This window comes from Ambystoma mexicanum, chromosome 12 (assembly GCF_040938575.1).
Source record: "Ambystoma mexicanum isolate Mex_15411 chromosome 12, UKY_AmexF1_1, whole genome shotgun sequence".
In the NCBI taxonomy this organism is placed as follows: Eukaryota; Metazoa; Chordata; class Amphibia; order Caudata; family Ambystomatidae; genus Ambystoma; species Ambystoma mexicanum.
In genome coordinates, this window is record NC_090936.1 from 478,200,366 (window position 1) to 478,223,947 (window position 23,582).

The 23,582-nt window shown below is 44.0% G+C and overlaps 1 protein-coding gene across 2 annotated transcripts in view; it reads left to right on the forward strand.

The window, feature by feature from the left end:
* The window catches only part of DGKI (diacylglycerol kinase iota), a 1,316,934-nt gene that overhangs the window by 170,006 nt on the left and 1,123,346 nt on the right, over positions 1-23,582 (forward strand). Inside the window, exon 1 of one of the 2 annotated variants that reach the window (XM_069628759.1) lies at positions 18,907-19,018. The exons of the other annotated variant lie outside the window; for it this stretch is intronic. Within the exon in view, the coding sequence (XP_069484860.1) occupies positions 18,975-19,018 (44 nt within the window). The 5' untranslated portion in view covers positions 18,907-18,974. Of the gene's footprint in view, positions 1-18,906; positions 19,019-23,582 lie in introns of those variants that run through there. 2 annotated transcript variants of the gene reach the window in all.

Genomic DNA, 23,582 nt, shown 5'->3' on the forward strand with positions numbered 1-23,582 from the left:
CACATATCTACAACTGACATGTGAGCAACAGATACTGTATGATAGTCTCTTAAACCAACACTACAGCTTTGTATAGTTTTTGTCTTCGTAGTGAAAGTATAGCTAATATAGTTTGTCTAGGAGATAAGACCTTGGAGAGGTCTACCGGAGCCAGGCTAAAGGGTGACCTTGTTATGGGTCGACGTCAGGAATGTAAATCATAGTCCCAAAGCGGGGTGAAACACAAGGGCATCATGGTGCCTGGGGTTCTTAGATGTTTCGGCATACACAGTTAAACAGCCTTCTTCTGGAGCCAAGGCGTGGAATCCCCTACAAGAAGTGGAGGGGAAGGTAAGTAAAACAATGGAAAAATGTGTTGGGGTATTCTAGTGAGTACATACAACCACCTGAGTATTATTGTAGTGTATACACAGACTTGAAAAGATTAAAATAATGTCTAGAAAAGACATTTCCGTTCCTTCACTGACTTTAACAGTAGCAGCATTAGGCGCAGGTTCCTTCTGGTTTAAGAAGTTAGGTGAGAAACCATTGCAGAGTTGCTGCTACGGGTCCTCTTATTCCAAGACTGGAAGTAAGGCACTACAAGAGTTAAGAAGAAATGTGCCTAGATGAGGAACGTGAGGGCAGGGGGTACGTGACTGTGTAGATGAAGTCACACTTGTAAGTATTAAAATACAGTGACAGTGAAACGAATTACTAAGTACCTTAATGCCCGTTATGGGTGGCAATCCAAAGTTTGGCTGGCCATTGTGGTCCCAGGGTGTAGTCTGCTGGGCTGGTGGTTCGCTGAAGAGAACAGCAAGGTTGTGCTGAAACACAAGCAGAACGTTATTTTGTCTGATCCGAAAAGCTGTAATGGCTAAAATTGAATGTAAGCTACTACATGGAAGACAGGGGCAACTGGTCTCCTAATACTGGGCTCACCTGGAGCCCAGGGAGATGGAGTATTTGTCCCGGTGACCAAAGAAGAAACACGGCTGACGGTGCATGCGACTGCAGCGAAGCGCGAGCACTCGTGGGTAGAGCTGTGTCAATCAAATGACTGCGCATGTGTAGGAGCGAGAAGGATTCTCCTTGGCGCATGCGCAGTCCGATACAGAGGTGCGTTGTTATGGCGACCTCTGTAAACAATTTATGTAGGGAGGAAGCCCGGTATACAATTGACTAAGGGGGGTTAGCAATGTATACTTTGTCTGTGTCCTGGAGGACAATAATCCAAATATATAAAGATGGACAAAGCTATAGTGTAGATGCCAGAAATACAGAACAACAAGGATAGGTGTGCTCCGACAAGGGGACCAGTCACAGTTAAAAAATAAGTATAAAGTTTTAATAGTAAATGACTCTTGTTATCATGCAGAGTGATATCTCGACATAGCAGGCAAGGCGGATCAAATCGAAGGGAATCTAATTCATTCGCGGAGTCAGTCTCGATTTACATGGAGCACTCTTCCCCCTGCGGAATTACTCAGCACTGTCTTGTGATTCACTAGCGGAGTCAGTCCCGATTTACACGGAGCACTCTTCCCCCTGCGGACTTTTTCAGCACTGGTGCTATACGAAAGTTACCCTTCGGTTTGATCCGCCTTGCCTGCTATACCTCTGGACCTTCCAAGGCAGGGCAGACCGCAGGATTGACCCAGTGGTCTTCTAACTCCTACTATCTTTCAGTAGAGAGCACCCACATGCATCAATTGAGATGCTATGAAATTTTCACTGTTAATTGTTGCCCTCCAATTGTAACTTTGTTACGTTGTCACAACTGTACCTCCTGATGAATGTTCCATACTTACCTTAAGGAACAGAAACATGTCGAGATATCACTCTGTTTGATAACAAGAGTTACACATTTTTGACACATTGATCCTAATTGAAGTAGGGTACTACACTATTTGTCTTATATGTACCCATTTGTGTTCATGCTGATACAGTGTTTTTAACTAGCTATCCAGCTTGTCACGTAACCCCTGTTCTAGTTCGTCTTTTATCGTATATCTTAAGTTTTGTACTGTGGACCACAATATTTAATTGGTTGTTTTTAACCTTGTAATTTACTATTAAAACTTTATACTTATTTTTTAACTGTGACTGGTCCCCTTGTCGGAGCACACCTATCCTTGTTGTTCTGTATTTCTGGCATCTACACTATAGCTTTGTCTCTCTTTATATATTTGGACCTCTGTAAACAAACAATGGAGAACCAAGTTCAGGCACCCGTACGCGGGTGGAGAACGTGAAGTATAATCTCCATTGTTACAGACAATGCAAAGAGGCGGGCTAGTCCCTGGACATGTGTATTAATGTTGTCAGGAACTGCTATGGCCTGAGGTGGTGTTCCCCTGACAAGAAGAGGGTGAGGAGGGCATGCTAATGACGACAGCATAATGATGTTGCCATTGCTAGAAGCACCAAAAGTGCGCTTGGTCCAGGGTAGCGGATGACAAATGGAGCCTAGCTGTCAAAACAGGAACTAACTAGGGAGCAGGGGTGGCAAGAAATGTGCAGGTCTTAGGTGGCGTCCCCTACATTGAGGCAGGAGAGGGGAGGGGGGAGAGGAAGTATGGAAGTGCCATGCTGGTTAGTACACTTAGGTAGCGTAGGGCTCAAGTAGTCAGACCCTAAAAATGGTCATACCAAATGGACCGGGGTAATGGGGTATCCTAGATTGGGTTGCCTGTGTCATGTAGAAAGAAGAAAGTGGTTCAAGTAAAGGTGCCAGATGGATGTGCCTCGTTCAGTCCGAGTGCTATGGATTTCAGTTTAAACATCCACCAGGCTTCTTTAAAGTTCAGGGAGTTGCCAGAGTTGTTAATGTTGGGTACTCTGTCCACTACCCACCATAGGAAATTGTCTGGGCCATGTTGGAATTCTAAAAAGTGGGGTACCAGAGGTGCAGTACTGTTTTACACCGGATCCTCAATCTATGCTCACTGATTCTTTTGTGGATTGGTCTGGACGTTTGTCCCACATATCTCAAGCCGCAGGGACATTCAGTTATGTATGTAACATTAGAAGATTTGCAGTTTGAAAAGTGGCGTAATTGCCAGTCCTTGCTGCCTATGGTAAATTAAGTTATTTTGTGAGTAAATGTGCATGCAGTGCAGTTCCCGCACAGCTGATGGCCTGTAATTTCTCAAAGATTCCAGAGTGAGGATCGTGTACTGATTTTGCTTACTCTAGCATTTGTCAATATGTCCTTTAGGTTCTTGGATCTTTTCAGGCCCATCCTAGGTATTGGTTCATTAGGTAGGCTCAATTGGACAAGCAGCCAAAATGCATTTATGCTGCCCTTGAGTTTGGTTGTACTAGGGAAAAAGGTGGTGACGCAAGTGATGTTATCCACCCCTGAGAGGTCACAGTCTTTGATAGTAAATAAAGATCATCTGGGAGTAAATCTTGCTCTCTTTTGGGTATTTTTTAGGAGTTTTTTAGGGTACCCTCTTGCTGTTAATTTGTTATGCAATATGGATGCATGTGTTTTGAATTCACCAATGTCCGTGCAATTCCTGCGGATTCTCAGGAATTGCCCGTACAGTAAATTATCCCAAAGGTTCTTCGGGTGGTGACTTTGGTAGTGCAGGATGGTATTGCGGTCCGTCTCTTTTCTGAATAGAGTACATTCCAGTTTGTTCTTCTGGGGTCTGATGGTAAGGTTCAGAAAATTAATTTCCACATTGCTGTGATGCATAGTGAATTTGATTTCTTCTGTGCAGTTGTTAATCCAGTTGAAGAAATCCGCGAGGGTGTTGTTCTCTCCTTTCTAAATAAAGATAATGTCATCTATAAATCGATGCCAAAGTATGATTTTGTCAAGGAAGTGATTGGAGATATTGAGTACGAAATTATGTTTATATTCTGCCATAAAGATAATGGCCATGCATGGTGCAAATGCTGCACCTGTTTGCATGTAGAAGATGTCATCAAATTCAAAGAAATTGTGTGAGTGCCAGTTCCAAAAGTTTTACTATGAAGTTTGTAGGAAATCTTTTTTGTTCCATATGGTGGGTAAGGTGCAGTCTAATGCATTCAACCGCTGTATCTTGTGGTATACGCGTGTATGGCTGTTGATATCATGGTGACAAGTAAGACTTCTGTGGTATTGAATGGCTGGTTTTCAAATTTCAATATTGTAGCCGTAGTATCTCTTAGGTATGTAGGTGTTTTCTGTCTGAGAGGTTTAAGGAAGAAATCGATGAATTTACAGATCGGTTCCAGGACAGACCCGCAACCCAAGACTATGGGCGTACCAGGGGGAGATGTCCTGTTCTTGTGCGATTTGGGCAGGGCATAGAATGCCAGGGTTCTGCCTTCAGAGGTATTCAGAAAGACGTCTTCTTTATGGGAGATCCAGTCGTTCCCGGCTGCAAACTGTGTTATCTCCTGTATTTTACTTTTAATGGCCTCGGTAGGATCTATGCTTGATTCTTTGTAATTACCTCCGTCATTGAGAAGTGCCATAACCATTTCTTTGTACTGTTCCTTACTCTGGATGACAATCCCACCGCCCTTGTCGGCTGATTTTATGACCAGGGATTTGTTTTTCTGCTAGTGTTTTCAGCCTTGTGTTCATCCAGGGGAAGGTTCTGTCGTTTAGGTAGTGAACTTTCTTGTTCTTTTCTCATTTCCTCTTTGATGCATTTCTCGAACATCAAAACTGATGGTGGCATCTCGTTGTCTCTCGGGTTGAAATCTGATTTAACCCTGAGTCCAGAATATTCTTGCTGGATGGAGTTATCTTTAGAATAAAAATACATTTTTCTACGGATGGTCGTGTAGAAATTAGCCAGTTCTTAATCCAGTCTGAACCAGTCTGTGTGATTGGTAGGGATGAAGGAAAGGCCTTTAGCCAAGAGGGAATTTTCTGCTTGGGTTAAGGTAATCCCTGATAGATTAAAGATTGGGATTTCTTCTAAAATCTCCTCCGTTTCCTGCCACGGTTGGGTGCCCACCATTGGGGGAAGTTGTAAAAAGGCATTGGTTGGAATTGCGGTGGGCCCCAGTAGCCTCCTCTGGGGCCCCCTTGTCCTAAAAAAGGCATCATCGGTGGTTGTTGGAAATGTCCACGAGCCGCTTGTCTACCTCTGGCTGCAGCTTGATCATCTCCAGAGGAGTCAGAGCTAGATGTGTCCCAAAAGGACACCATTTTGCGTCTATTTCTGGTTGGTCCTGATTGGTTCTGTAGCCTTTATTTTTCTTTGTTTTCTTTGTATTCCGCCGATAAATAGGGATATACTAGTTCTAATTTAAAGTTTTTTTATATCCTTGGCTAACTTTTTGTGTTTCTTTTCCAGTGTGCTTGACATAAATGTGTCGAGGGTTTTGTCTATTTCCTTTAGTTTCTCACGTGCATTTTCTATGGTTTCATCGTTGAGGAACTTGGATTCTTCAGCTTTCAGTTCAAGGGAAATCTGTTGGTGTATCCTTTGAGCCGTAGTAATTGTGAGCACCATCAGGTCTCTGCTACATGTTGTGGCTATTCTACTGAATCCTTTCATATAGATTTTGTCATCAAGAAAGAGGGTGGGTTCACTGCGAACGATTAGACCCAGGGGGACCAAGTTAGTTCTAAGGTACTCTCTTAGAAAATGGCTGTGCACTTCTGTCTAAAACAGTTTTTCTTAAGGTTCAGGAGGTCGTCACTTGTAGCTGTAGAGGCTAGGTGTTGTTGTGCGCCTTCCATATTGCACAGAGTGGGGCCTTGTATGATCTCATGAATTTGTTCTTCCGAGAAACTTAAAGTATATTCCACATTGACAATGGGGGGGGGGAAACAACAGGGCATCTTTAGTGTAGGGTCAGTGAGCTGAACGGAAAGATAAAGTTGTTTTCTGAATCCTAACTAGGAGATGAACAAATGTATAATATTAATTCAGAATCCCTATTATAGCTAAACGCTATATCTAAAGTAGAGGTAAAAGGAGCTGGATGGCCCAAACCAGGGTCAGGACTATGGGCTATCAATGGATGCGAACAGGGGGAGGTTCTGCCTGGAAAAATTATTTTCAGTTGCAACTCATTTAAATGCAAGTTTAATCAAATATACGACATTCAAGCAAAGTACTATTTTTTGCCATGTAATGCGCTGCTGTGTAAAGTACAAAACTCAGTATTGATGGTGTAAGTCAGTTTTACATATTGCTGACACTATTTATTTTATATTTTTGTGAATTTTCTTAGAAGCAAAAAAGTTTGTCTGTGGTCAGTAGTTGACCTGCATCAATTCAACAAGAGGTTGGCTCAGCTCATTCCCCCTGCATGAGTATCCAAATTGCTCCATAAAACATAAACACAAACACTGTGAACAACATAAGCAAAGAAAAAGGTTTCTACAAGGTTTTGCACTGAACTGCCTAACTGCATGAATGAATGCTTTTTGTGAACCTCCTCTCTTGCTTAGGTAGTCCACATTGTTGGTAAAACATTATAATCGTTTGTACTAATTCAATTATGGTACAGCCTGCATTGTTACCTGTGAACCTTTTTCTTTGCTTATGTTGGTCACAGTGTTTGTGTTTATGTTTTATGGAGTAATTTGGATACTCATACAGAGGGAATGAGCTGAGCCAACCTCTTGTTGTAGTCATGCAGGTCAACTACTGACCACAGGCAAACTTTTTTGCTTCTAAGAAAATTCACAAAAATATTAAAAATAATGTCAGCAATATGTAAAACTGACCTACACCATCAATACTGAGTGTCAATTCGTACTTTACACAGCAGCGCATTACATGGCAAAAATAGTACTTTGCTTGAATGCCGTATATTTGATTAAACTTGCATTTAAATGAGTTGCAACTGAAAAGAATTTTTCCATGCAGGACCTCCCCTGTTCGCATCCATGTGTTGATCCTGGGGCACTGCTCGCTATTCTGTCAGCCTGGACGAGCTTGGGCTACGGAGTCCGGTCCAGGATTGCGTTAGAATCATAACTCGCCAGCAGATTTCAGTCTGTCCAGATGAGCTCCTCCAGGTCCCCCTTTACAGTGACATGTGTTGTGGAGTCATTCTGGTCACGAACGTTATTTAATCTTCATACAGGGCCACTGGGAGGGGGGCAGGTATCCAGATATGGTTTTGGCGTTCACCAGCAAGGCAATGACACACAGTTATATCTCAGACGGTCATTAGAGTGACATTTCCTTCGCCCGAATGGGTGCCTTGATGTAAAAGAATTCTGAATGTTAACTGCCAATTTAAAATTTCATTCAACCATGACCCCATTTCTCTTTATTTCCCCAGGGAAAATCTAAGACAGATGTTCAATCTTGGATGACTGTTTTGGCCAAGGTTGGGATTTTGGTTGTAAAACAAACTGTAAATATTTGTTAAAAAAAACTCAAGTGAACCACTACAAACTCGCTCTACTTGGCTGGATAAAATCTCTCCTACCTGCTAACATGGATTTTTTTTAGGTCAGTTGCCATGTACGCGGCAGATGAGGGATACATTTGTTTCTTTTCTGTTTTTTAGTAATTATTATATGTTTGTGCTTACTGTAAACAATAGTTGGGTCCAGCAGCACTACCGACCAATCAGTGGGCAGCATGCCAAATTAAACATTGCCTTTGTGCTCAAATGGCAAACATGTAATTGGTTTTCATCTGAATGCAGCCATTCCAAGAAGCAAGGAGTTTTTGAGAGGCTCATTTTTGTCTATTCTTGGCAAAAGAAACTACTAAAAAAGGAAAGTATTCAATTGTACTAACACAAGCTGCCTCTTTTTGAAATTGTACAATGTTCAGTTCTAATGACCACTTCCGTTATATAAATTATAGTCATAATAAGAAAGTTACCCTTCTCTTACTGAGCAAAGCATATTATCAAAAATTGGAAGAAACAACCATACAAACAATTTTCTGATACAGGGTTATCATTTCAAGATGAACAGTCCGATGCACTCCTACTGTACTCTTTTGAAATCCTCCTATGAGAAAGGTGAAGGGGCAAATAGCACCGTTATTGGTTCCTGGCAGCTTTACATAAGAACATTTGGGGAACAGAAGAATGACCACGGATCTTTGCATTTGACACATATGTATGGGATAACAGGGATGTGTGCTTGAATAGCTATTGGGCTTCATGGTTGTTTAATTTTTCACCTGACACACTAAAACATTGAAGTATTTGTACCTATGAACCACAAATAGTAATTCAGACACAATCAAGAGTTACATGTGAGGGTAAAATGGCTGCACAATCAGTCACTTCGTTGGGATGTGCGGATGTTTTTGCTTCTTAAAGACTGAATGGAGACAGAGATCGAATTTTAGACCAGGAAAAGCTGTGAGGGGAAGCCGAGTCTTAGTGTGAGGAATGGGGCTGTGTGTATGCCCAGTCCCCAATGAGCAGACATCATTCAGCAAAGAAACCCAGTGTATTATTCGCTATTTGCGAGAAGAAGTGTGCACTTTCGCCCAGCCCTTGCTGTGACATAGGGCTTTTGGCATTCTTCAGACCTTTGACATTTTGAAGTTTGAATCCTTGGTGTGGTGCGAATTTGTGTCCCTTTTGGGTCACTTTTCTTCCTTTCTTACTGCACGACCGGAACATGAAGAGGAATTCGAGGGCAATGGTCAGTAGGGAGAGTCTTCTTGGCTCTGCTTAGTTCTACTGGGCCCCCCATTGAGGACCGTTTCTGTCTCTGTGCCGTACCGGTTGGTAGGAGTGGAGGTGTGTGGTTTTTGCGGGAGATTTTATATTTTCTGTCTACCTTTGCCGGTCCTTCATTGTTTTCTCAACTCTAACCTGCACCGCATTTGAGTATTCAAGTAACTTGAAGTCAGTTTGCACTGCTATACAAGAAACGGGAACACTTATTTCATAACATGAACTGTGAACGCATGCAGTGCAATATTGGGCCACCGTTTCCACCTGGGGAAAAGCAACAGTGCAAACATGGATGGCAGAAGGTCATTTTTTACCTGAAAGGAAACGGTGGTAAAAAAATTGCTTTACATCACTGCACAATTTGTTTTATGTGGATCCAACTTGTTTGCTCTCAAAAACCAGATTGTAATTTCATGCAGTGCCAATATTTGTGTGGAGACGTGTAATGCACGCAAGGATTAACTGCCTCTGATTTGCAGCACAAATTCCCAGGGGTTTGATTTAGATTAGGCCTGTTGTTTAGCATGCTGGGATTGGATGATAGTCATGGTTGATAGTTTTTAGTTTTAAAATCAATGTTTCAATGTCTTCTACACTAATTAAAGTAAAAATATATTTGGGAGACATAGATGGAGAAACAGATGACTTCTCACTTTCTAATCCTGAGATAAAGGAGTTGAAATTTGAGAATAAGTATTCTGTTGTATACAATTGACTGTTGTCATAATGAATTCATTAAAATCTCTCCCGTGTTTAAGCGATGGCATAGGACTTTATGAGATACTTGCAGCGGCAGAAAGATTTTATATGATGGCAATCTGTTTTTGAAAAGCTCAATCTGATTCTGCAGTGATTTAGTTACAAAAAAAACCCTTTTTTATATAGCTGGTCAGTGCAGCTTCAGAAACCTGGCAGTCTTCAATGTTTCTGGATGTGAGACAAATCTCCTCTTTCTTATGATAATCTTTTTGCAGATTCTTTAGGAAATCAGAACACCATAGATTATTTTTGTTCTTAGATTTTTAAATTATTTTGAGAGGAGCAGTTACATCGCATGATTTCTGTAGGAGTGACATGTTAGTCTGACTTAATGTACTCTTAAAATGAATGTTTTCTTCCATGTGTAAAGTTTGTAATAAACTAAACACATTAATAATAAATAAAATGTTAGTCTGATAATAGTCATTAGAGTGTAACCTACATTCCAGCCCTCTGTGCACATCCTATCTGTGTATTGTACTGTGATTATTATTATTAGGGATGGGAAAGCCTTAAAGTGCTCAACTTGAATGCCATTTTGAACCTTTGAAGAAAAGGCTTGAATCGCTTTAAGCCATTTGAACCTTAATAGAGATGTCTTGTGAGCCTGTGAAAACAAGGAAATAATATGAGGAAGGCTAACCAAAAAGGAAACACACCAAACACAGGTTACAAAGGAACATACAAAGCACTTTATTTTATAGTGAATCCAGTTACAAAAGAACAGAACAAAATTCAGATAGCTATCGACCCTCAGTACAACACAGCGAACTCCGGCGTGGTTCGGTGTGCTCAGTGAGTGCAAATATTCATTGAAACAGTCAGGCTTTTATACATTTCTCCAGCCTGTTGTCCAGCCTTTCTTCAGGTTAACCATTCCATAAATAAGTTACTGCTCTAGGGTCCCTTGCCAGGTCAAATCTAGTTCATCTTAGGTTTATACATTAACAAGAAGAAATGGTAATAATGTATGCTCTAGGCCTAACATTACAATGCGGGACTTAATTTATACAATATAGTTAAGCAGGTGTTCTCATTCAATTATAGATCAGTTTCGGTGATACAGGTAATCCATTGCACACAGGTCAGCAGAAGGACAAGGTCTCAGCTCATGACCCTAACAAGTGGCCTGCAGGCAAGTTATACATTAGCTGTACAGAGGTCATGACAGTCAAGTTCTGTTCTGAATAACATAGGCTACCATTTTAGCTCACATGGTGACTTTATAGAGCAAGAAAACCTAAAATGACGGCTTGACCCAAAATTACAGTTTACATGGTTTCTAAGGTCAGGACCTTGCAATGCGAGTTTATTCAAATGTAGTTTATAAGCAGCTTGTTAGCAGCTTGGCATAGGCCAATATACACATATTCATAGCAATAGGAGGCACGATATAATTTCTAGTTTGACAAACCCTCCTTTTGACCTATGCCAAGTGCCAAACTACTTCTGATCTCCCTGCAAATAACTCCATGTGTCATCGTCCATACACCCTGAATAGCTGTCAGCAATATCTATCGCCATTAGATCTTTTACTAAGATCTCTTTCAGTACATACTCCTTAGAGTTTTTATCCGGGGCATACACTTTATGTCCTATTGTACCTATCGCCTGAGCGCAACATCCCCCTAGCATTGAACATATACTTGGTAGACATTGGATACAACAACAAAGAAATAGCAGAATTCCCAAAATAATCAGCAAGACTGAAAGCACTTTCCAACCCCAAGACCGCAAGAAGTCCCAGAACCAAGCGCTAAGATCCCAATTTCCCTCGGGAACATGCACTTCTGAACTAAGAATGTGCAGATTCTGTATTGCCTTAAAAATAGTTGGGGAGGAATCCGGTCTGAAAACACAGCAAGCGGACCCCACTAGTTTACATACTCCACCACGTTCAGCCAGAATTACATCTAATGCCATTTGGTTCTGAAGCGCTACCAATCTGATCGCTTTCTGCTCTAAAGTTATATTATAGAGTATATCTGTGGTCCGGTGGTCCGGTTGATGGTTCTCTCCAGTACTCTCGCTAGTTTCCTGATATCCCCGGAATTCACTATCTACCCAAAGAATGGAAGGAATGATTTCGCTACATCTCCTAAAACCTGTGCTGGAGTGTCGCCATTCTCGTCCCGCTGTAGACGAGCCTTCAAAACCTCTACAGTACTTGCTATAAACACCCCAGGTAACAGGATTCTTAGATAACAAGTTCCCTGCCAATCCCTGGGCAACCATGGAAATGCTACATTACCGCAAACAAAATAGATAGATTCGCCTACATACAAAGGTCTGTCTTCCCCAGTCAAATTTGCAACGTTGGCACAACCTTTAAAATCTCCCATTGACCGGGTGCCATTCCTCTGGATGCAGAAAGAAACTGAATCGGGGCTATGGTTAACAGTATAAGAAGGAGGCACGGCATCCTTATTGCCTATCGGAGCCATTTTAAAGGAAATCAAAGATTGGAAAGGACGAGACAGTCTATCAGAAGGCCTAATAGAAGCAATATTGAGCTTACTCTTATTTGCGAAAAGCGAGCATTCCAGGGGAGTCAGAACACGTTTCTCGAAACTATTCAAATGAGTGCCATCAAAGTTCCCCGAGATGCTATCGTTCCATCGGCCAAAGAACAGTGCTCTAAGTGAAGCATAACAAGCAGTTGTCAAAGGTAAAGGGTGAATATACCAACCTAGCCCCTTATCCCCATGTTGCGGTAAATGCGAGCAGATCCAACAATTGGTTCTGTTAAAGATTGCATGAGTAGCATTCATAATTAGAAGTAGAGTGTTATTTTGATAATTCCGTCTATGTAAAAGATCTCTAGGTGACAAGGTATCTAGTTGCACAGAAGGAGTGGGAACAACAGTTATATTTTCAACAGGTAGGAAATCATTCAAAGGGTACATTTTCTCCAAATACCAAAACCCACAACCAACAGTTACTAAAAGTCCCGTGATTATCACCAGTAGACAACAAAACGTTTTCGGGGCCCCCATACATATCTGCTCATTGTCTCTCCTAGTCACATTTTTGTCCAAAGGTTCAGTACGAACGGTAGCGGATGCGGGCATTGTTGTCTTCAATGGAGAAACACCAATTGTTCGTTTGCTGGCGACTCCTGTCGCGCGTCTTCTTAATGTCTTTTCCCACAACCCTTAGCCAGCAGAACCCTTTATGCAATTGGGCCAAAAAAAAGGCAAGCCCTCAAATTCTTTCAATTGTACAGCAAGAGTCGTATTGCAAACCTATCTCCTTGGGCGGAGATTATACTTCACAGTTTCCGGTGCAAAAGAATCAGCAGACAGGATGTCGTCACTTCCCACAGGAGGTGGCGAGTGAATGGAAGTTGGATCAGAAGATGGATGATCCACAAACGATGCAGTGGGAGAGCAAGGAGGCAAGATGGCCGTTTTGTCGGGCCTTACAACTTCCGGAACGGCCTCCGATACTCTCTCTCCACCGTCTGCCATTTCGGGTACGTTGGTTTCAATGTCGGAAAGGGGTTCTGCGTCTTCTGTATCGTATGGCACTGGGTGTGGGATCCATTTGGTGTGGCTGCCGTGGATCCAGTGGCGACGTCCTCCTACCCGCACCGCAGTCTGAGTGACCAAGAGCACCTGGTAGGGGCCCCTCCAACGTGGTGCGAGGCAAGACGCTCTATCGAAGGATTTAACGAGGATCCAATCCCCTGGTCGTAGAATGTGACCGGGGCCCTCGTACCTCACCGGCAATGCCTCTCGCACCTGGTGATAAATTGAAAACAGGTTTTTAGTCAATTGGTTACAATAGTCGGAGAGAAGTACATTTTCTGCATCGCGCAATGCGCAGCTTTTAGGCAAACCCCAAATATTAGCAGGTCTCCCCATTACCACCTCAAAGGGAGAGAGCCCAGTCTTAGTTTGAGGGGTTGTCCGCATTGAAAGTAACACGATCGGTAAGGCGTCCGGCCATTTTAATTTGGTGCCGGCACACGTTTTAGCGAGCTTGTTTTTTATGATACCATTGTGTCTTTCCACTAATCCGGCGCTCTGAGCATGTCTGGCCGAATGGAATCGTTTGTCAATTTGCAATGCCGTACATATCTGTAGAATTACAGCAGCGATAAAATGCAGACCATTATCCGACCAGATAACTCTCTGCAAACCGAACCGTGGGAAGAATTCCTTTAACATGGTCTTTGCAGTGGTCATGGCTGTAGCGTCTTTAACAGGGAAAGCCTCGACCCACTTACTAAAGGCGCAAATGACCACAAGGACATATTTTAGATTGTTACATCGCTCCATTTCAATAAAGTCAAAGTGAATCACTTCAAACGGGACAGAAGGAGGCCCAAAGCTATCTCTTGGAGTTGCTGTCCCCTTTCCCACATTGTGTTGCAGGCAAATCATGCAATTTTGGACATAATGCTGGGCAATTTTTGAAATCTTATCATTTACCCAGACTTACTCTAACATTCTCGTGATCTGTTGAGCGCACACATGTGTGGGACCGTGCGCCATGGTAACCATCATTAGTATATAGGCATTAGGAAGCAACCATTTCCCTTCAACCATGTCCACCCAACACCCATCATCATCGAGTTTCCCCAAGCCCTCAGCCCACCCTTTGGATTCTTCTAATGTGGCATCGGCTTGGATATCCCGTACAGACCCAACACCCTCATCCATTGCATAGGCATCTACAGTCTCCCTTGAAACAGACATCTCCGTGAAGAGATCAGAGGCGGTTTGTCTAGCTATTTGATCAGAGAAAGCATTCCATTTCCCTACATCATCTATAATCTTGCGATGTGCTGGGCACTTAATGATTGCTAACTGACTAGGGAGCGCAAGCGCTGAAAGCAATTGTACTATCAGGGAGCCATGTTGGATCTTGGTGCCATGCGAAGCTAAAAACCCTCTCTCTGACCAAAGTCTCCAAAAGTTGTGAGCCACCCCAAAGGCATACTGGCTATCAGTATATATGTTTACTGTTAGCCCTACGGAAAGCTCACAAGCTCGAGTCAATGCTATAATCTCTGCGGCCTGCGCAGAGTTATGCGTAATTCTCTTGGTCTCCACAACCGTACTCAATGTAGTAACTGCATGAGCAGCTGTGGATGTACCATCCAGTAGTATGAAGCAGGAGCCATCACAAAACAGCTCCCCATGTGGGTTATCCAAAGGAGTGTCCCTCAAATCAACTCTGCCTTTTGTATCTTGTTCAGTAGTATACAGGCAGTCATGTGACTCTTCGTGACCGTAAACAGTATTTTGCGGGAAAGGTAGGAGTTCAGCCGGATTAAGAACGCAGCACCTCCTAATTTGAATGTGGTTAGCAAACAAGATTAATTCATATCTTGTCAGTCGAGCGGAAGTGAGGTGTTGCGTTTGGGTTTTGTTCAATAGAATATCTACAGAGTGAGGCACCATCAGGGTTAAATCATGGCCTAGGACCATTCCCTCACTCTGTTTTACAGACGCAGAAGCAGCAGCGACAGCGCACAAACATCTTGGCAAAGCGCATGCAACAGGATCAAGGGCGGAAGAGTAGTAACCGCATGGCCTATTCTTCCCTCCATGTTCCTGCGTTAATACAGCCAAAGCACAAACAACACAAAGGCCTTCTCATAGTTCGGTGTGCCCAAAACTGGCGCAGAACATAATGCAGTCTTGAGCAACTCGAATGAATGTTGATGCTCTGTATTCCATGACAATGGCGAAGAAATACCCTTCTTCGTCAAGGCCAACATCGGTTTTATCACTAGTGAGAAGTTTGGGATCCATAACCTACAGTAAGAAGCCATACCTATCAAGGCTCTAACTTCCTTTTGTGTATTTGGGACAGACATGCCAGAAATGTGTTTTATTCTTTCAGGTGTCAATCTTCTTCCCTCCTTTGACAGGAGAGAGCCTAAATAGGCGACCTCCTGGCAACAATATTGAAACTTTTTAAGCAAAGCTTTGTGACCATGCTTAGCTAGATGGATGAGCAACAACACAGTGCCCTCTTTACAAGAGCTCTCAGAGTCAGCGGCTAAAAGCAAATCATCAACATATTGAAGCAACGTACAAGTAGGGGGCAATCCAAGGGTATCAAGCTGCTCTTTCAAAGCCCTACTATAAATACTAGGACTCTCAGTATAACCTTGAGGTGCACGAGTAAATGTGAATGAGCGTCCCCCTAAGGTGAACGTGAACAAGTATCTACTATCCTCATGTATAGGAATACTGAAGAAAGCATTCTTTAGGTCCACAACACTGAAGTGAGTAGCTGTAGCTGGAATCATGGTTAATATTGTCGTCACATCAGGCACAATTGGAAATTGCGGAGTGACGACTTTATTAATGGCACCTAAATCAATTATAAAACGAAATGGAATTGCATTATCACCTTTTTTGTACACGGGTAAAATCGGACTATTGCACAAACTTCCTGCAATCTCTTCAATCACCCCATGATGCACAAAATCGGAAACAATGCTCTTCAAAGCTTGCTCGCCTTCAACTGAGATCTTATACTGTGGAATACGGGGCAGCTTAATTCCATGTTTCAAAACTATTTTAACAGGCTCAATCTGCAAAACACCGACATCATTGTCATCAACTGCCCACAAACACTCTGGTACATTACTGAATTCTGGCGGCAAAGGTCTAGTCAAGAATTGCGAAACAGAACATTGCTGTGGTGAAATCGTCAAACGCACTCCACCAGAAGAACAATGAATTACCGCATTTAATTCCTTCAACAGATTCAACCCCAGCAAATTCTCTCAATGCGGGACTTAATTTATACAATATAGCTAAGCAGGTGTTCTCATTCAATTATAGATCAGTTTCGGTGATACAGGTAATCCATTGCACACAGGTCAGCAGAAGGACAAGGTCTCAGCTCATGACCCTAACAAGTGGCCTGCAGGCAAGTTATACATTGGCTGTACAGAGGTCATGACAATCGAGTTCTGTTCTGAATAACATAGGCTACCATTTTAGCTCACATGGTGACTTTATAGAGCAAGAAAACCTAAAATGGCGGCTTGACCCAAAATTACAGTTTACATGGTTTCTAAGGTCAGGACCTTGCAATGCGAGTTTATTCACATGTAGTTTATAAGCAGCTTGTTAGCAGCTTGGCGTAGGCCAATATACATATATTCATGGCAATAGGAGGCACGATATAATTTCTAGTTTGACAGGATAATGGTACGCTAGAAGCTTTATTTGGTGGGTATTAGAATGGGTGTGTGATGGAGGCCCTATCTGGTGAGTGCTAGCATGATAATCTGCCAGAGGCTTTATTTGATGGAAAATAGTGTGCTGGAAACCTTCATTGTATAGTGCGAGTATCATGGGTGCTAGGATAATGGTGCGCTAGAAGCTTTATCTGGTGGGTATTAGGATGGGGGCATGCTGGAGGCCCTACCTGGTGAGTGCTAGCATGATAATCTGCCAGAGGCTTTATTTGATGGATAATAGTGTGCTAGAAACCTTCATTGTATGGTGCCAGTATCATGGGTGCTAGGATAATGGTGCGCTAGAAGCTTTATTTGGTGGGTATTAGGATGAGTGCGTGCTGGAGGCCCTATCTGGTGAGTGCTGGCATGATAATCTGCCAGAGGCTTTATTTTATGGATAATAGTGTGCTGGAAACCTTCTTTATCGGGTGCCAGTATCATGGGTGCTAGGATAATGGTGCGCTAGAAGCTTTATCTGGTGGGTATTAGGATGAGTGCGTGCTGGAGGCCCTATCTGGTGAGTGCTAGCATGATAATCTGCCAGAGGCTTTATTTGATGGATAATAGTGTGCTGGAAACCTTCTTTATCGGGTGCCAGTATCATGGTTGCTAGGATAATAGTGTCCTAAAGACTTTATTGGGTGGCTGTGCCAGAGGCCTTATTTTGTGTTATGAATTACAGTGAGATAGAAGGCAGTATTTGGTGAAACTGTTGATGTTGTGCTAAGCCTCCGTAGCAGGTCTTTTCTGCTTTGCCGCAGTCATGGAGGCCATTCTAGTCGTGTTTTGGGTGTACTCAATGGCTGTCAGTTTTGCCGACTCTTTGGGCAAACAGATATGGTCCCTTGCCTACCACAGCATCAGGCCTCACCAGGCTGTTCGTCATTGTGGTTTTTAATAAAAAATGTAAACATTTTTTATTCACATCAATAATGTGCACATGTGACACATTTCTGGTTTAGGAATGAACTCTAACTCTAAGGCAAGGCTTGAAAAATGTACAGAAGAAGTGAATAAACTCAAAACCAGTTGTAAATAAAACATAATACACACTGACCTGTGCTTCTAATATCTAGCGTTGACACTCAATTGAATAAAGAAATCAAGGGAACTGTGTTAATCCCCTCGAAAAAAAGGTAATCACTGCACTCAATGGGAGATTTGGCTACTTGTCCGGTTGAGGTGGTAATAAGGTGTGATAGTCGGTGTCCGGTCAAAGATTCGAATCCAAAAGGATCGAATGCCATAGGATCGAGTCAATTTCACCTAAAACAAAAGGGTCGAATATTTTTTTTTTTTATATTTTTTTTTGGGTTTCTGTTTTCGAAAAAAAGTGGTTTTTACCACAAAAAAGGGGGTTTGTTGTAGGTCGTTTTGATTCGACCCTTTTGTCATTCGAGCCTTTGCATTCGAATCTTTGACCTATAACCGTGACAGTCTAGGCAGTCCAGGGTTCCTCTTCCTCTTTCCCTCCCTGAGAAGAAAAGAAGGCATAGTGCCGGCCGCCATTTACGCACATGACTGCCGGCATAACAACGAATCCCTGTGGATTTCTACTACTTTTACCAGGTGTAAACAGCTGACCAACTCAGCCTTTTATCTTTCTGTGGTCGATAAAGGAGGAGCAACTTCTCTTGGGTAATCATCATTTTATATACAAATGTTCCTTGTAGAGTGCTTTGGTGAACGCGCCATATAAATAACAAATTATTATTATCATCGTAATATTATCATCGGAACACCGTACGGCTTATTGCAAAGTAGATTTATGTTCGGTTACCATAAAACTCCTAGTTTTTGTGGCGCATGAATCCACCTGACATAGAACATATGTCTGCAGAGCGGACCTAAAAGAGTTTTCGGTTAAATGAGTACCCAATACTGCCAACGGGCATAACCAATCCGTCATCATAGAAAGAGATCATGGGTTGGCCGATAAGGACCACTAGGCCCGTCTAGTCTTCCCTACTCTTCAGCCGCGGACTTGCGTCGTCTCTGGTTTTACCCTTTCTCTACACTGCTACTCCATTCTGCTTTTGTGTCGTTAGCGAGGGTTTCAACGCGGGTCCAGATGACTCGCTGCTGTGTCATACGCACGGAGAGCCCTGTGCCCGTGCACACAGGTTTTCCAACCACAAGTTCTTATTTTTAGCTCTTGGTTTGGTCTTTTGAGGTCGAAATAAACCATCATGACTGAAGCTGCACCGTGCCTTTGCCAGTGGGGTGGACTGGGCCCGGCTTTGGGAGTTCCTGCTGTGGGCGGCACTGGGCATCGGAATGCCTTCCACTATGGGTAGAGCTCTCATTGTCCCAGCCACTCTCTCCACTCCAGGGGCAAAGGACACTGCTTGGGGACCTGTGGAAGAGGAGTCGGTGCCCGGCTATTTTCTGAGGGATGTGGCCACAGTGGAGGGAGCAGAGGCTGTTGAGGACCCGAAGGTTTGCTTATCCTCATTTTCAGAATTTAGTCAAATGTATTTTGGTATTTGGATAGCTGATATAATGGTGGTGTACCTCAGCAGAACAGCGCTATACAGAAGACACACATATTGTAGCATTCATTGAACATGAGGTGCTGTACATAGAACAGTAATGTGGATCCGATGGAAGGTGGCTTGTAACTTGTAATCGGGACAGAGTTGGGCAGCACATTGAATATTCGCTTTCATGTTTTTACATTACACATACATACAGTCTGAGGCAGAGGAAATAGTGAATTGATTAAAATCACAGAATTGTTTGGATTGTGCAAATGTCAGAATTTGAACACAAGTTCAGCAATTTAGTCTAAGACCTATGTACAATCCTGGGGTGTATCCATGTGAAACACCTATTTACATACAAAGGGGAGGGGCAGGGTTCCAGTGTGCGTGTATATTAAAATGATATATCAAATAGGATTACATATCGGAGGCAAAGGCTGGGAGGATAGCTCAGGGGCAACCGTGTGTATTTGAAACAAGACAGTGCATAGCAACACAGGTTCGAATCCCTGGCTGCACTGGACACCAGTCGTATTTAAGCACCTTATGAAAGAACAATTATAATGTACATGAAAATAGAGAACGATGGGCATTACAGGAAATTGGTACATTTCCTGACAGGTGCGTCTGGTAAGGGCTGGGGTCAGTTAAAGATCAACCGAGTCATGAGATTTGCTGAAATGCCTGAGAGCAGGAGAAGATCCAATCAGTTGTGGCATGCTAGATCCCCTGACATGTGATTATCACGGCCACGGACCTCTTGGACTGTGGGTGCTATTGGCCTGTCAGAGAAAATCTCCCAACTTCCTCTTTGCTTCTCCTTCTCCATGGGTGGGTACAGGGGGACGGCACAGTCAAGGGAATTTTCCAGAAGCCTTGTTATTTCTCTCTGCTTAAGAGGCCGTGAGACAGAATTGAGTTAACTTGTGATTGGAGGTTACTAGGCACGCCGACTACTGCAGTATTCCTTTGCTCCATTAATCAGATGATATTTGGGAGCAACAAGCTTGGACATTTGAAGTGGATGTTGCTTTAAGGCAACATGCACAATTAAACGTTGAGTGCTCGTTCCAATACTATATTCAAAATACTACCTTCCCATGCATATCACCACTCATAACTACCTTCCCATGCATATCACCACTCATACCTACCTTCCCATGCATACCACCACCCATGCCTACCTTCCCATGCACACCACCACCCACACCTACCTTCCTACCCATCTCACCCCCCATACCTACCTCTTCATGCATATCACCACCCATACACACCTTCCCATGCATATTACCACCCATGCACACCTTCCCATGCATATCACCACCCATACCTACTTTCTCATGCATAACACCACCCATACCTACCTTCCCATGTATACCACCACCCATACCTACCTTCCCATCCATCTCACCACCCATACCTACCTTTCCATGCATATCACCACCCATACACACCTTCCCATGCATATTGCCACCCATACATACCTTCCCATGTATATCACCACCCATACCTACCGTCCCATGGATAACAGCACCCATACCTACCTTCCCATCCATATCACCACCAATACCTACCTTTCCATGCATATCACTACCCATACACACCTTCCCATGCATATTATCACTCATACACACCTTTCCATGCATATCACCACCCATACCTACCTTCCCATGCATAACACCACCCATACCTACCTTCCCATGTATATCACCACAGGATTCTCTGAGATCTACAATATTTACAAGAACATACACTGTTGACAGCCTGGGCTCATTGCTGTTGGATTACATGGGATGAGTCCCCGGGAGGCCTTCGAAGCACCGCTGAGGGGTTCTTTACTGCCCTTGGCAGTTCGCAGGAAAGGGGAAGAAACTGATAAGGAATGGCTGATGGATCGACGGGGGGAAACAGAGCAGGAACTGTAGAGAGAGAGAGAGAGAGAGAGAGAGAGAGAGAGAGAGAGAGAGAGAGAGAGAGAGAGAATATAAATAACGGTAGTAGTGAAAAACTCATTTTGTCGAGGGCTTATTTAGCCCTCGTGTTCTAATGGAGAAGTCTAGAGCCACTCGGAGGAGCGTATCATACCGACACTGATAACATGCAAGCAGGATTTTTTTTTATTAATGCTTATTTTGTTTTAGAGCATGCCTGGTTATTCAAAATTTGAAATCGGCTAGTGAGCATTTTAGGCAGGGCAGGACCTGCCCTCCATACTGGTTTTTGGTAAAGTCAAATATTCACACAAGATGCCTCAATGGCTCCATGTGTTGGTAAATTGTACCAGTGGCATCCTGGACCCGTGCAGCAGTAGACTGCGCTCTCTTTCTGTGCATGCCCGTGTGGCACTGTGAATTTGTGTATTATGCTTTGGGTACAGGATGTTACCGGTGGCATCCTGGACCGGTGGAGCAGTAGACTGCGCTCTCTTTCTGGCCATGCCCGTGTGGCACTGTGAATGTGTGCATTATGCTTTGGGTAAGGGATGTTAACGGTGGCAACATGGACCCGTGCAGCAGTAGACTGCGCTCTCTTTCTGGCCATGCCCGTGTGGCACTGTGAATGTGTGTATTATGCTTTGGGTACAGGATGTTACCGGTGGCATCCTGGACCGGTGGAGCAGTAGACTGCGCTCTCTTTCTGGCCATGCCCGTGTGGCACTGTGAATGTGTGCATTATGCTTTGGGTAAGGGAAGTTACCGGTGGCAACATGGACCCGTGGAGCAGTAGACTGTGCTCTCATTCTGTGCATGCCTGCGTGGCACTGTGAATGTGTGCATTATGCTCTGGGTACGGGATGTTATCGGTGGCATCATGGACCCGTGGAGCAGTAGACTGTGCTCTCTTTCTGGCCATGCCCATGTGGCACTGTGAATGTGTGCATTATGCTTTGGGTAAGGGATGTTACCGGTGGCATCCTGGACCCGTGGAGCAGTAGACTGCGCTCTCTTTCTGTGCATGCCCACGTGGCCCTGTGAATGTGTGCATTATGCTTTGGGTAAGGGATGTTACCGGTGGCATCCTGGACCCGTGCAGCAGTAGACTGCGCTCTCTTTCTGTGCATGCCTGTGTGGCACTGTGAATGTTTGCATTATGCTTTGGGTAAGGGATGTTACCAGTGGCATCATGGACCCGTGGAGCAGTAGACTGCGCTCTCTTTCTGTGCATGCCCGTGTGGCACTGTGAATGTGTGCATTATGCTTTGGGTAAGGGATGTTACCGTTGGCATCCTGGACCCATGGAGCAGTAGACTGCGCTCTCTTTCTGTGCATGCCTGTGTGGCACTGTGAATGTGTGCATTATGCTTGGGGTATGGGATGTGAGCAGTGGCATCCTGGACCCGTGGAGCAGTAGACTGCGCTCTCTTTCTGTGCATGCCCGTGTGGCACTGTGAATGTGTGCATTATGCTTTGTGTAAGGGATGTTACCGGTGGCATCATGGACCTGTGGAGCAGTAGACTGTGCTCTCTTTCTGTGCATGCCCGTGTGGCACTGTGAATGTGCGCATTATGCTTTGGGTAAGGGATGTTACCGGTGGCATCATGGACCCGTGCACCAGTAGACTGCGCTCTCTTTCTGTGCATGCCCGGGTGGCACTGTACATGTGTGCATTATACTTTGGTTAAGGGATGTTACCGGTGGCATCCTGGACCCGTGGAGCAGTAGACTGCGCTCTCTTTCTGTGCATGCCCGTGTGGCACTGTGAATGTGTGCATTATGCTTTGGGTAAGGGATGTTACCGGTGGCATCATGGACCCGTGGAGCAGTAGACGGCGCTCTCTTTCTGTGCATGCCTGGGTGGCACTGTGAATGTGTGCATAATGCTTGGGGTATGGGATGTGAGCAGTGGCATCCTGGACCCATGGAGCAGTAGACTGCGCTCTCTTTCTGTGCATGCCTGTGTGGCACTGTGAATGTGTGCATTATGCTTTGGGAAGGGATGTTACCGGTGGCATCATGGACCCGTGGAGCAGTAGACGGCGCTCTCTTTCTGTGCATGCCTGGGTGGCACTGTGAATGTGTGCATAATGCTTGGGGTATGGGATGTGAGCAGTGGCATCCTGGACCCATGGAGCAGTAGACTGCGCTCTCTTTCTGTGCATGCCTGTGTGGCACTGTGAATGTGTGCATTATGCTTTGTTTAAGGGATGTTACCGGTGGCATCATGGACCTGTGGAGCAGTAGACTGTGCTCTCTTTCTGTGCATGCCCGTGTGGCACTGTGAATGTGTGCATTATGTTTTGGGTAAGGGATGTTACCGGTGGCATCATGGACCCGTGCACCCGTAGACTGCGCTCTCTTTCTGTGCATGCCCGGGTGGCACTGCAAATGTGTGCATTATGCTTTGGGTAATGGATGTTACCGGTGGCATCCTGGACCCGTGGAGCAGTACACTGCGCTCTCTTTCTGTGCATGCCCGTGTGGCACTGTGAATGTGTGCATTATGCTTTGGGTAAGGGATGTTACCGGTGGCATCATGGACCCGTGGAGCAGTAGACTCTGCTCTCTTTCTGTGCATGCCC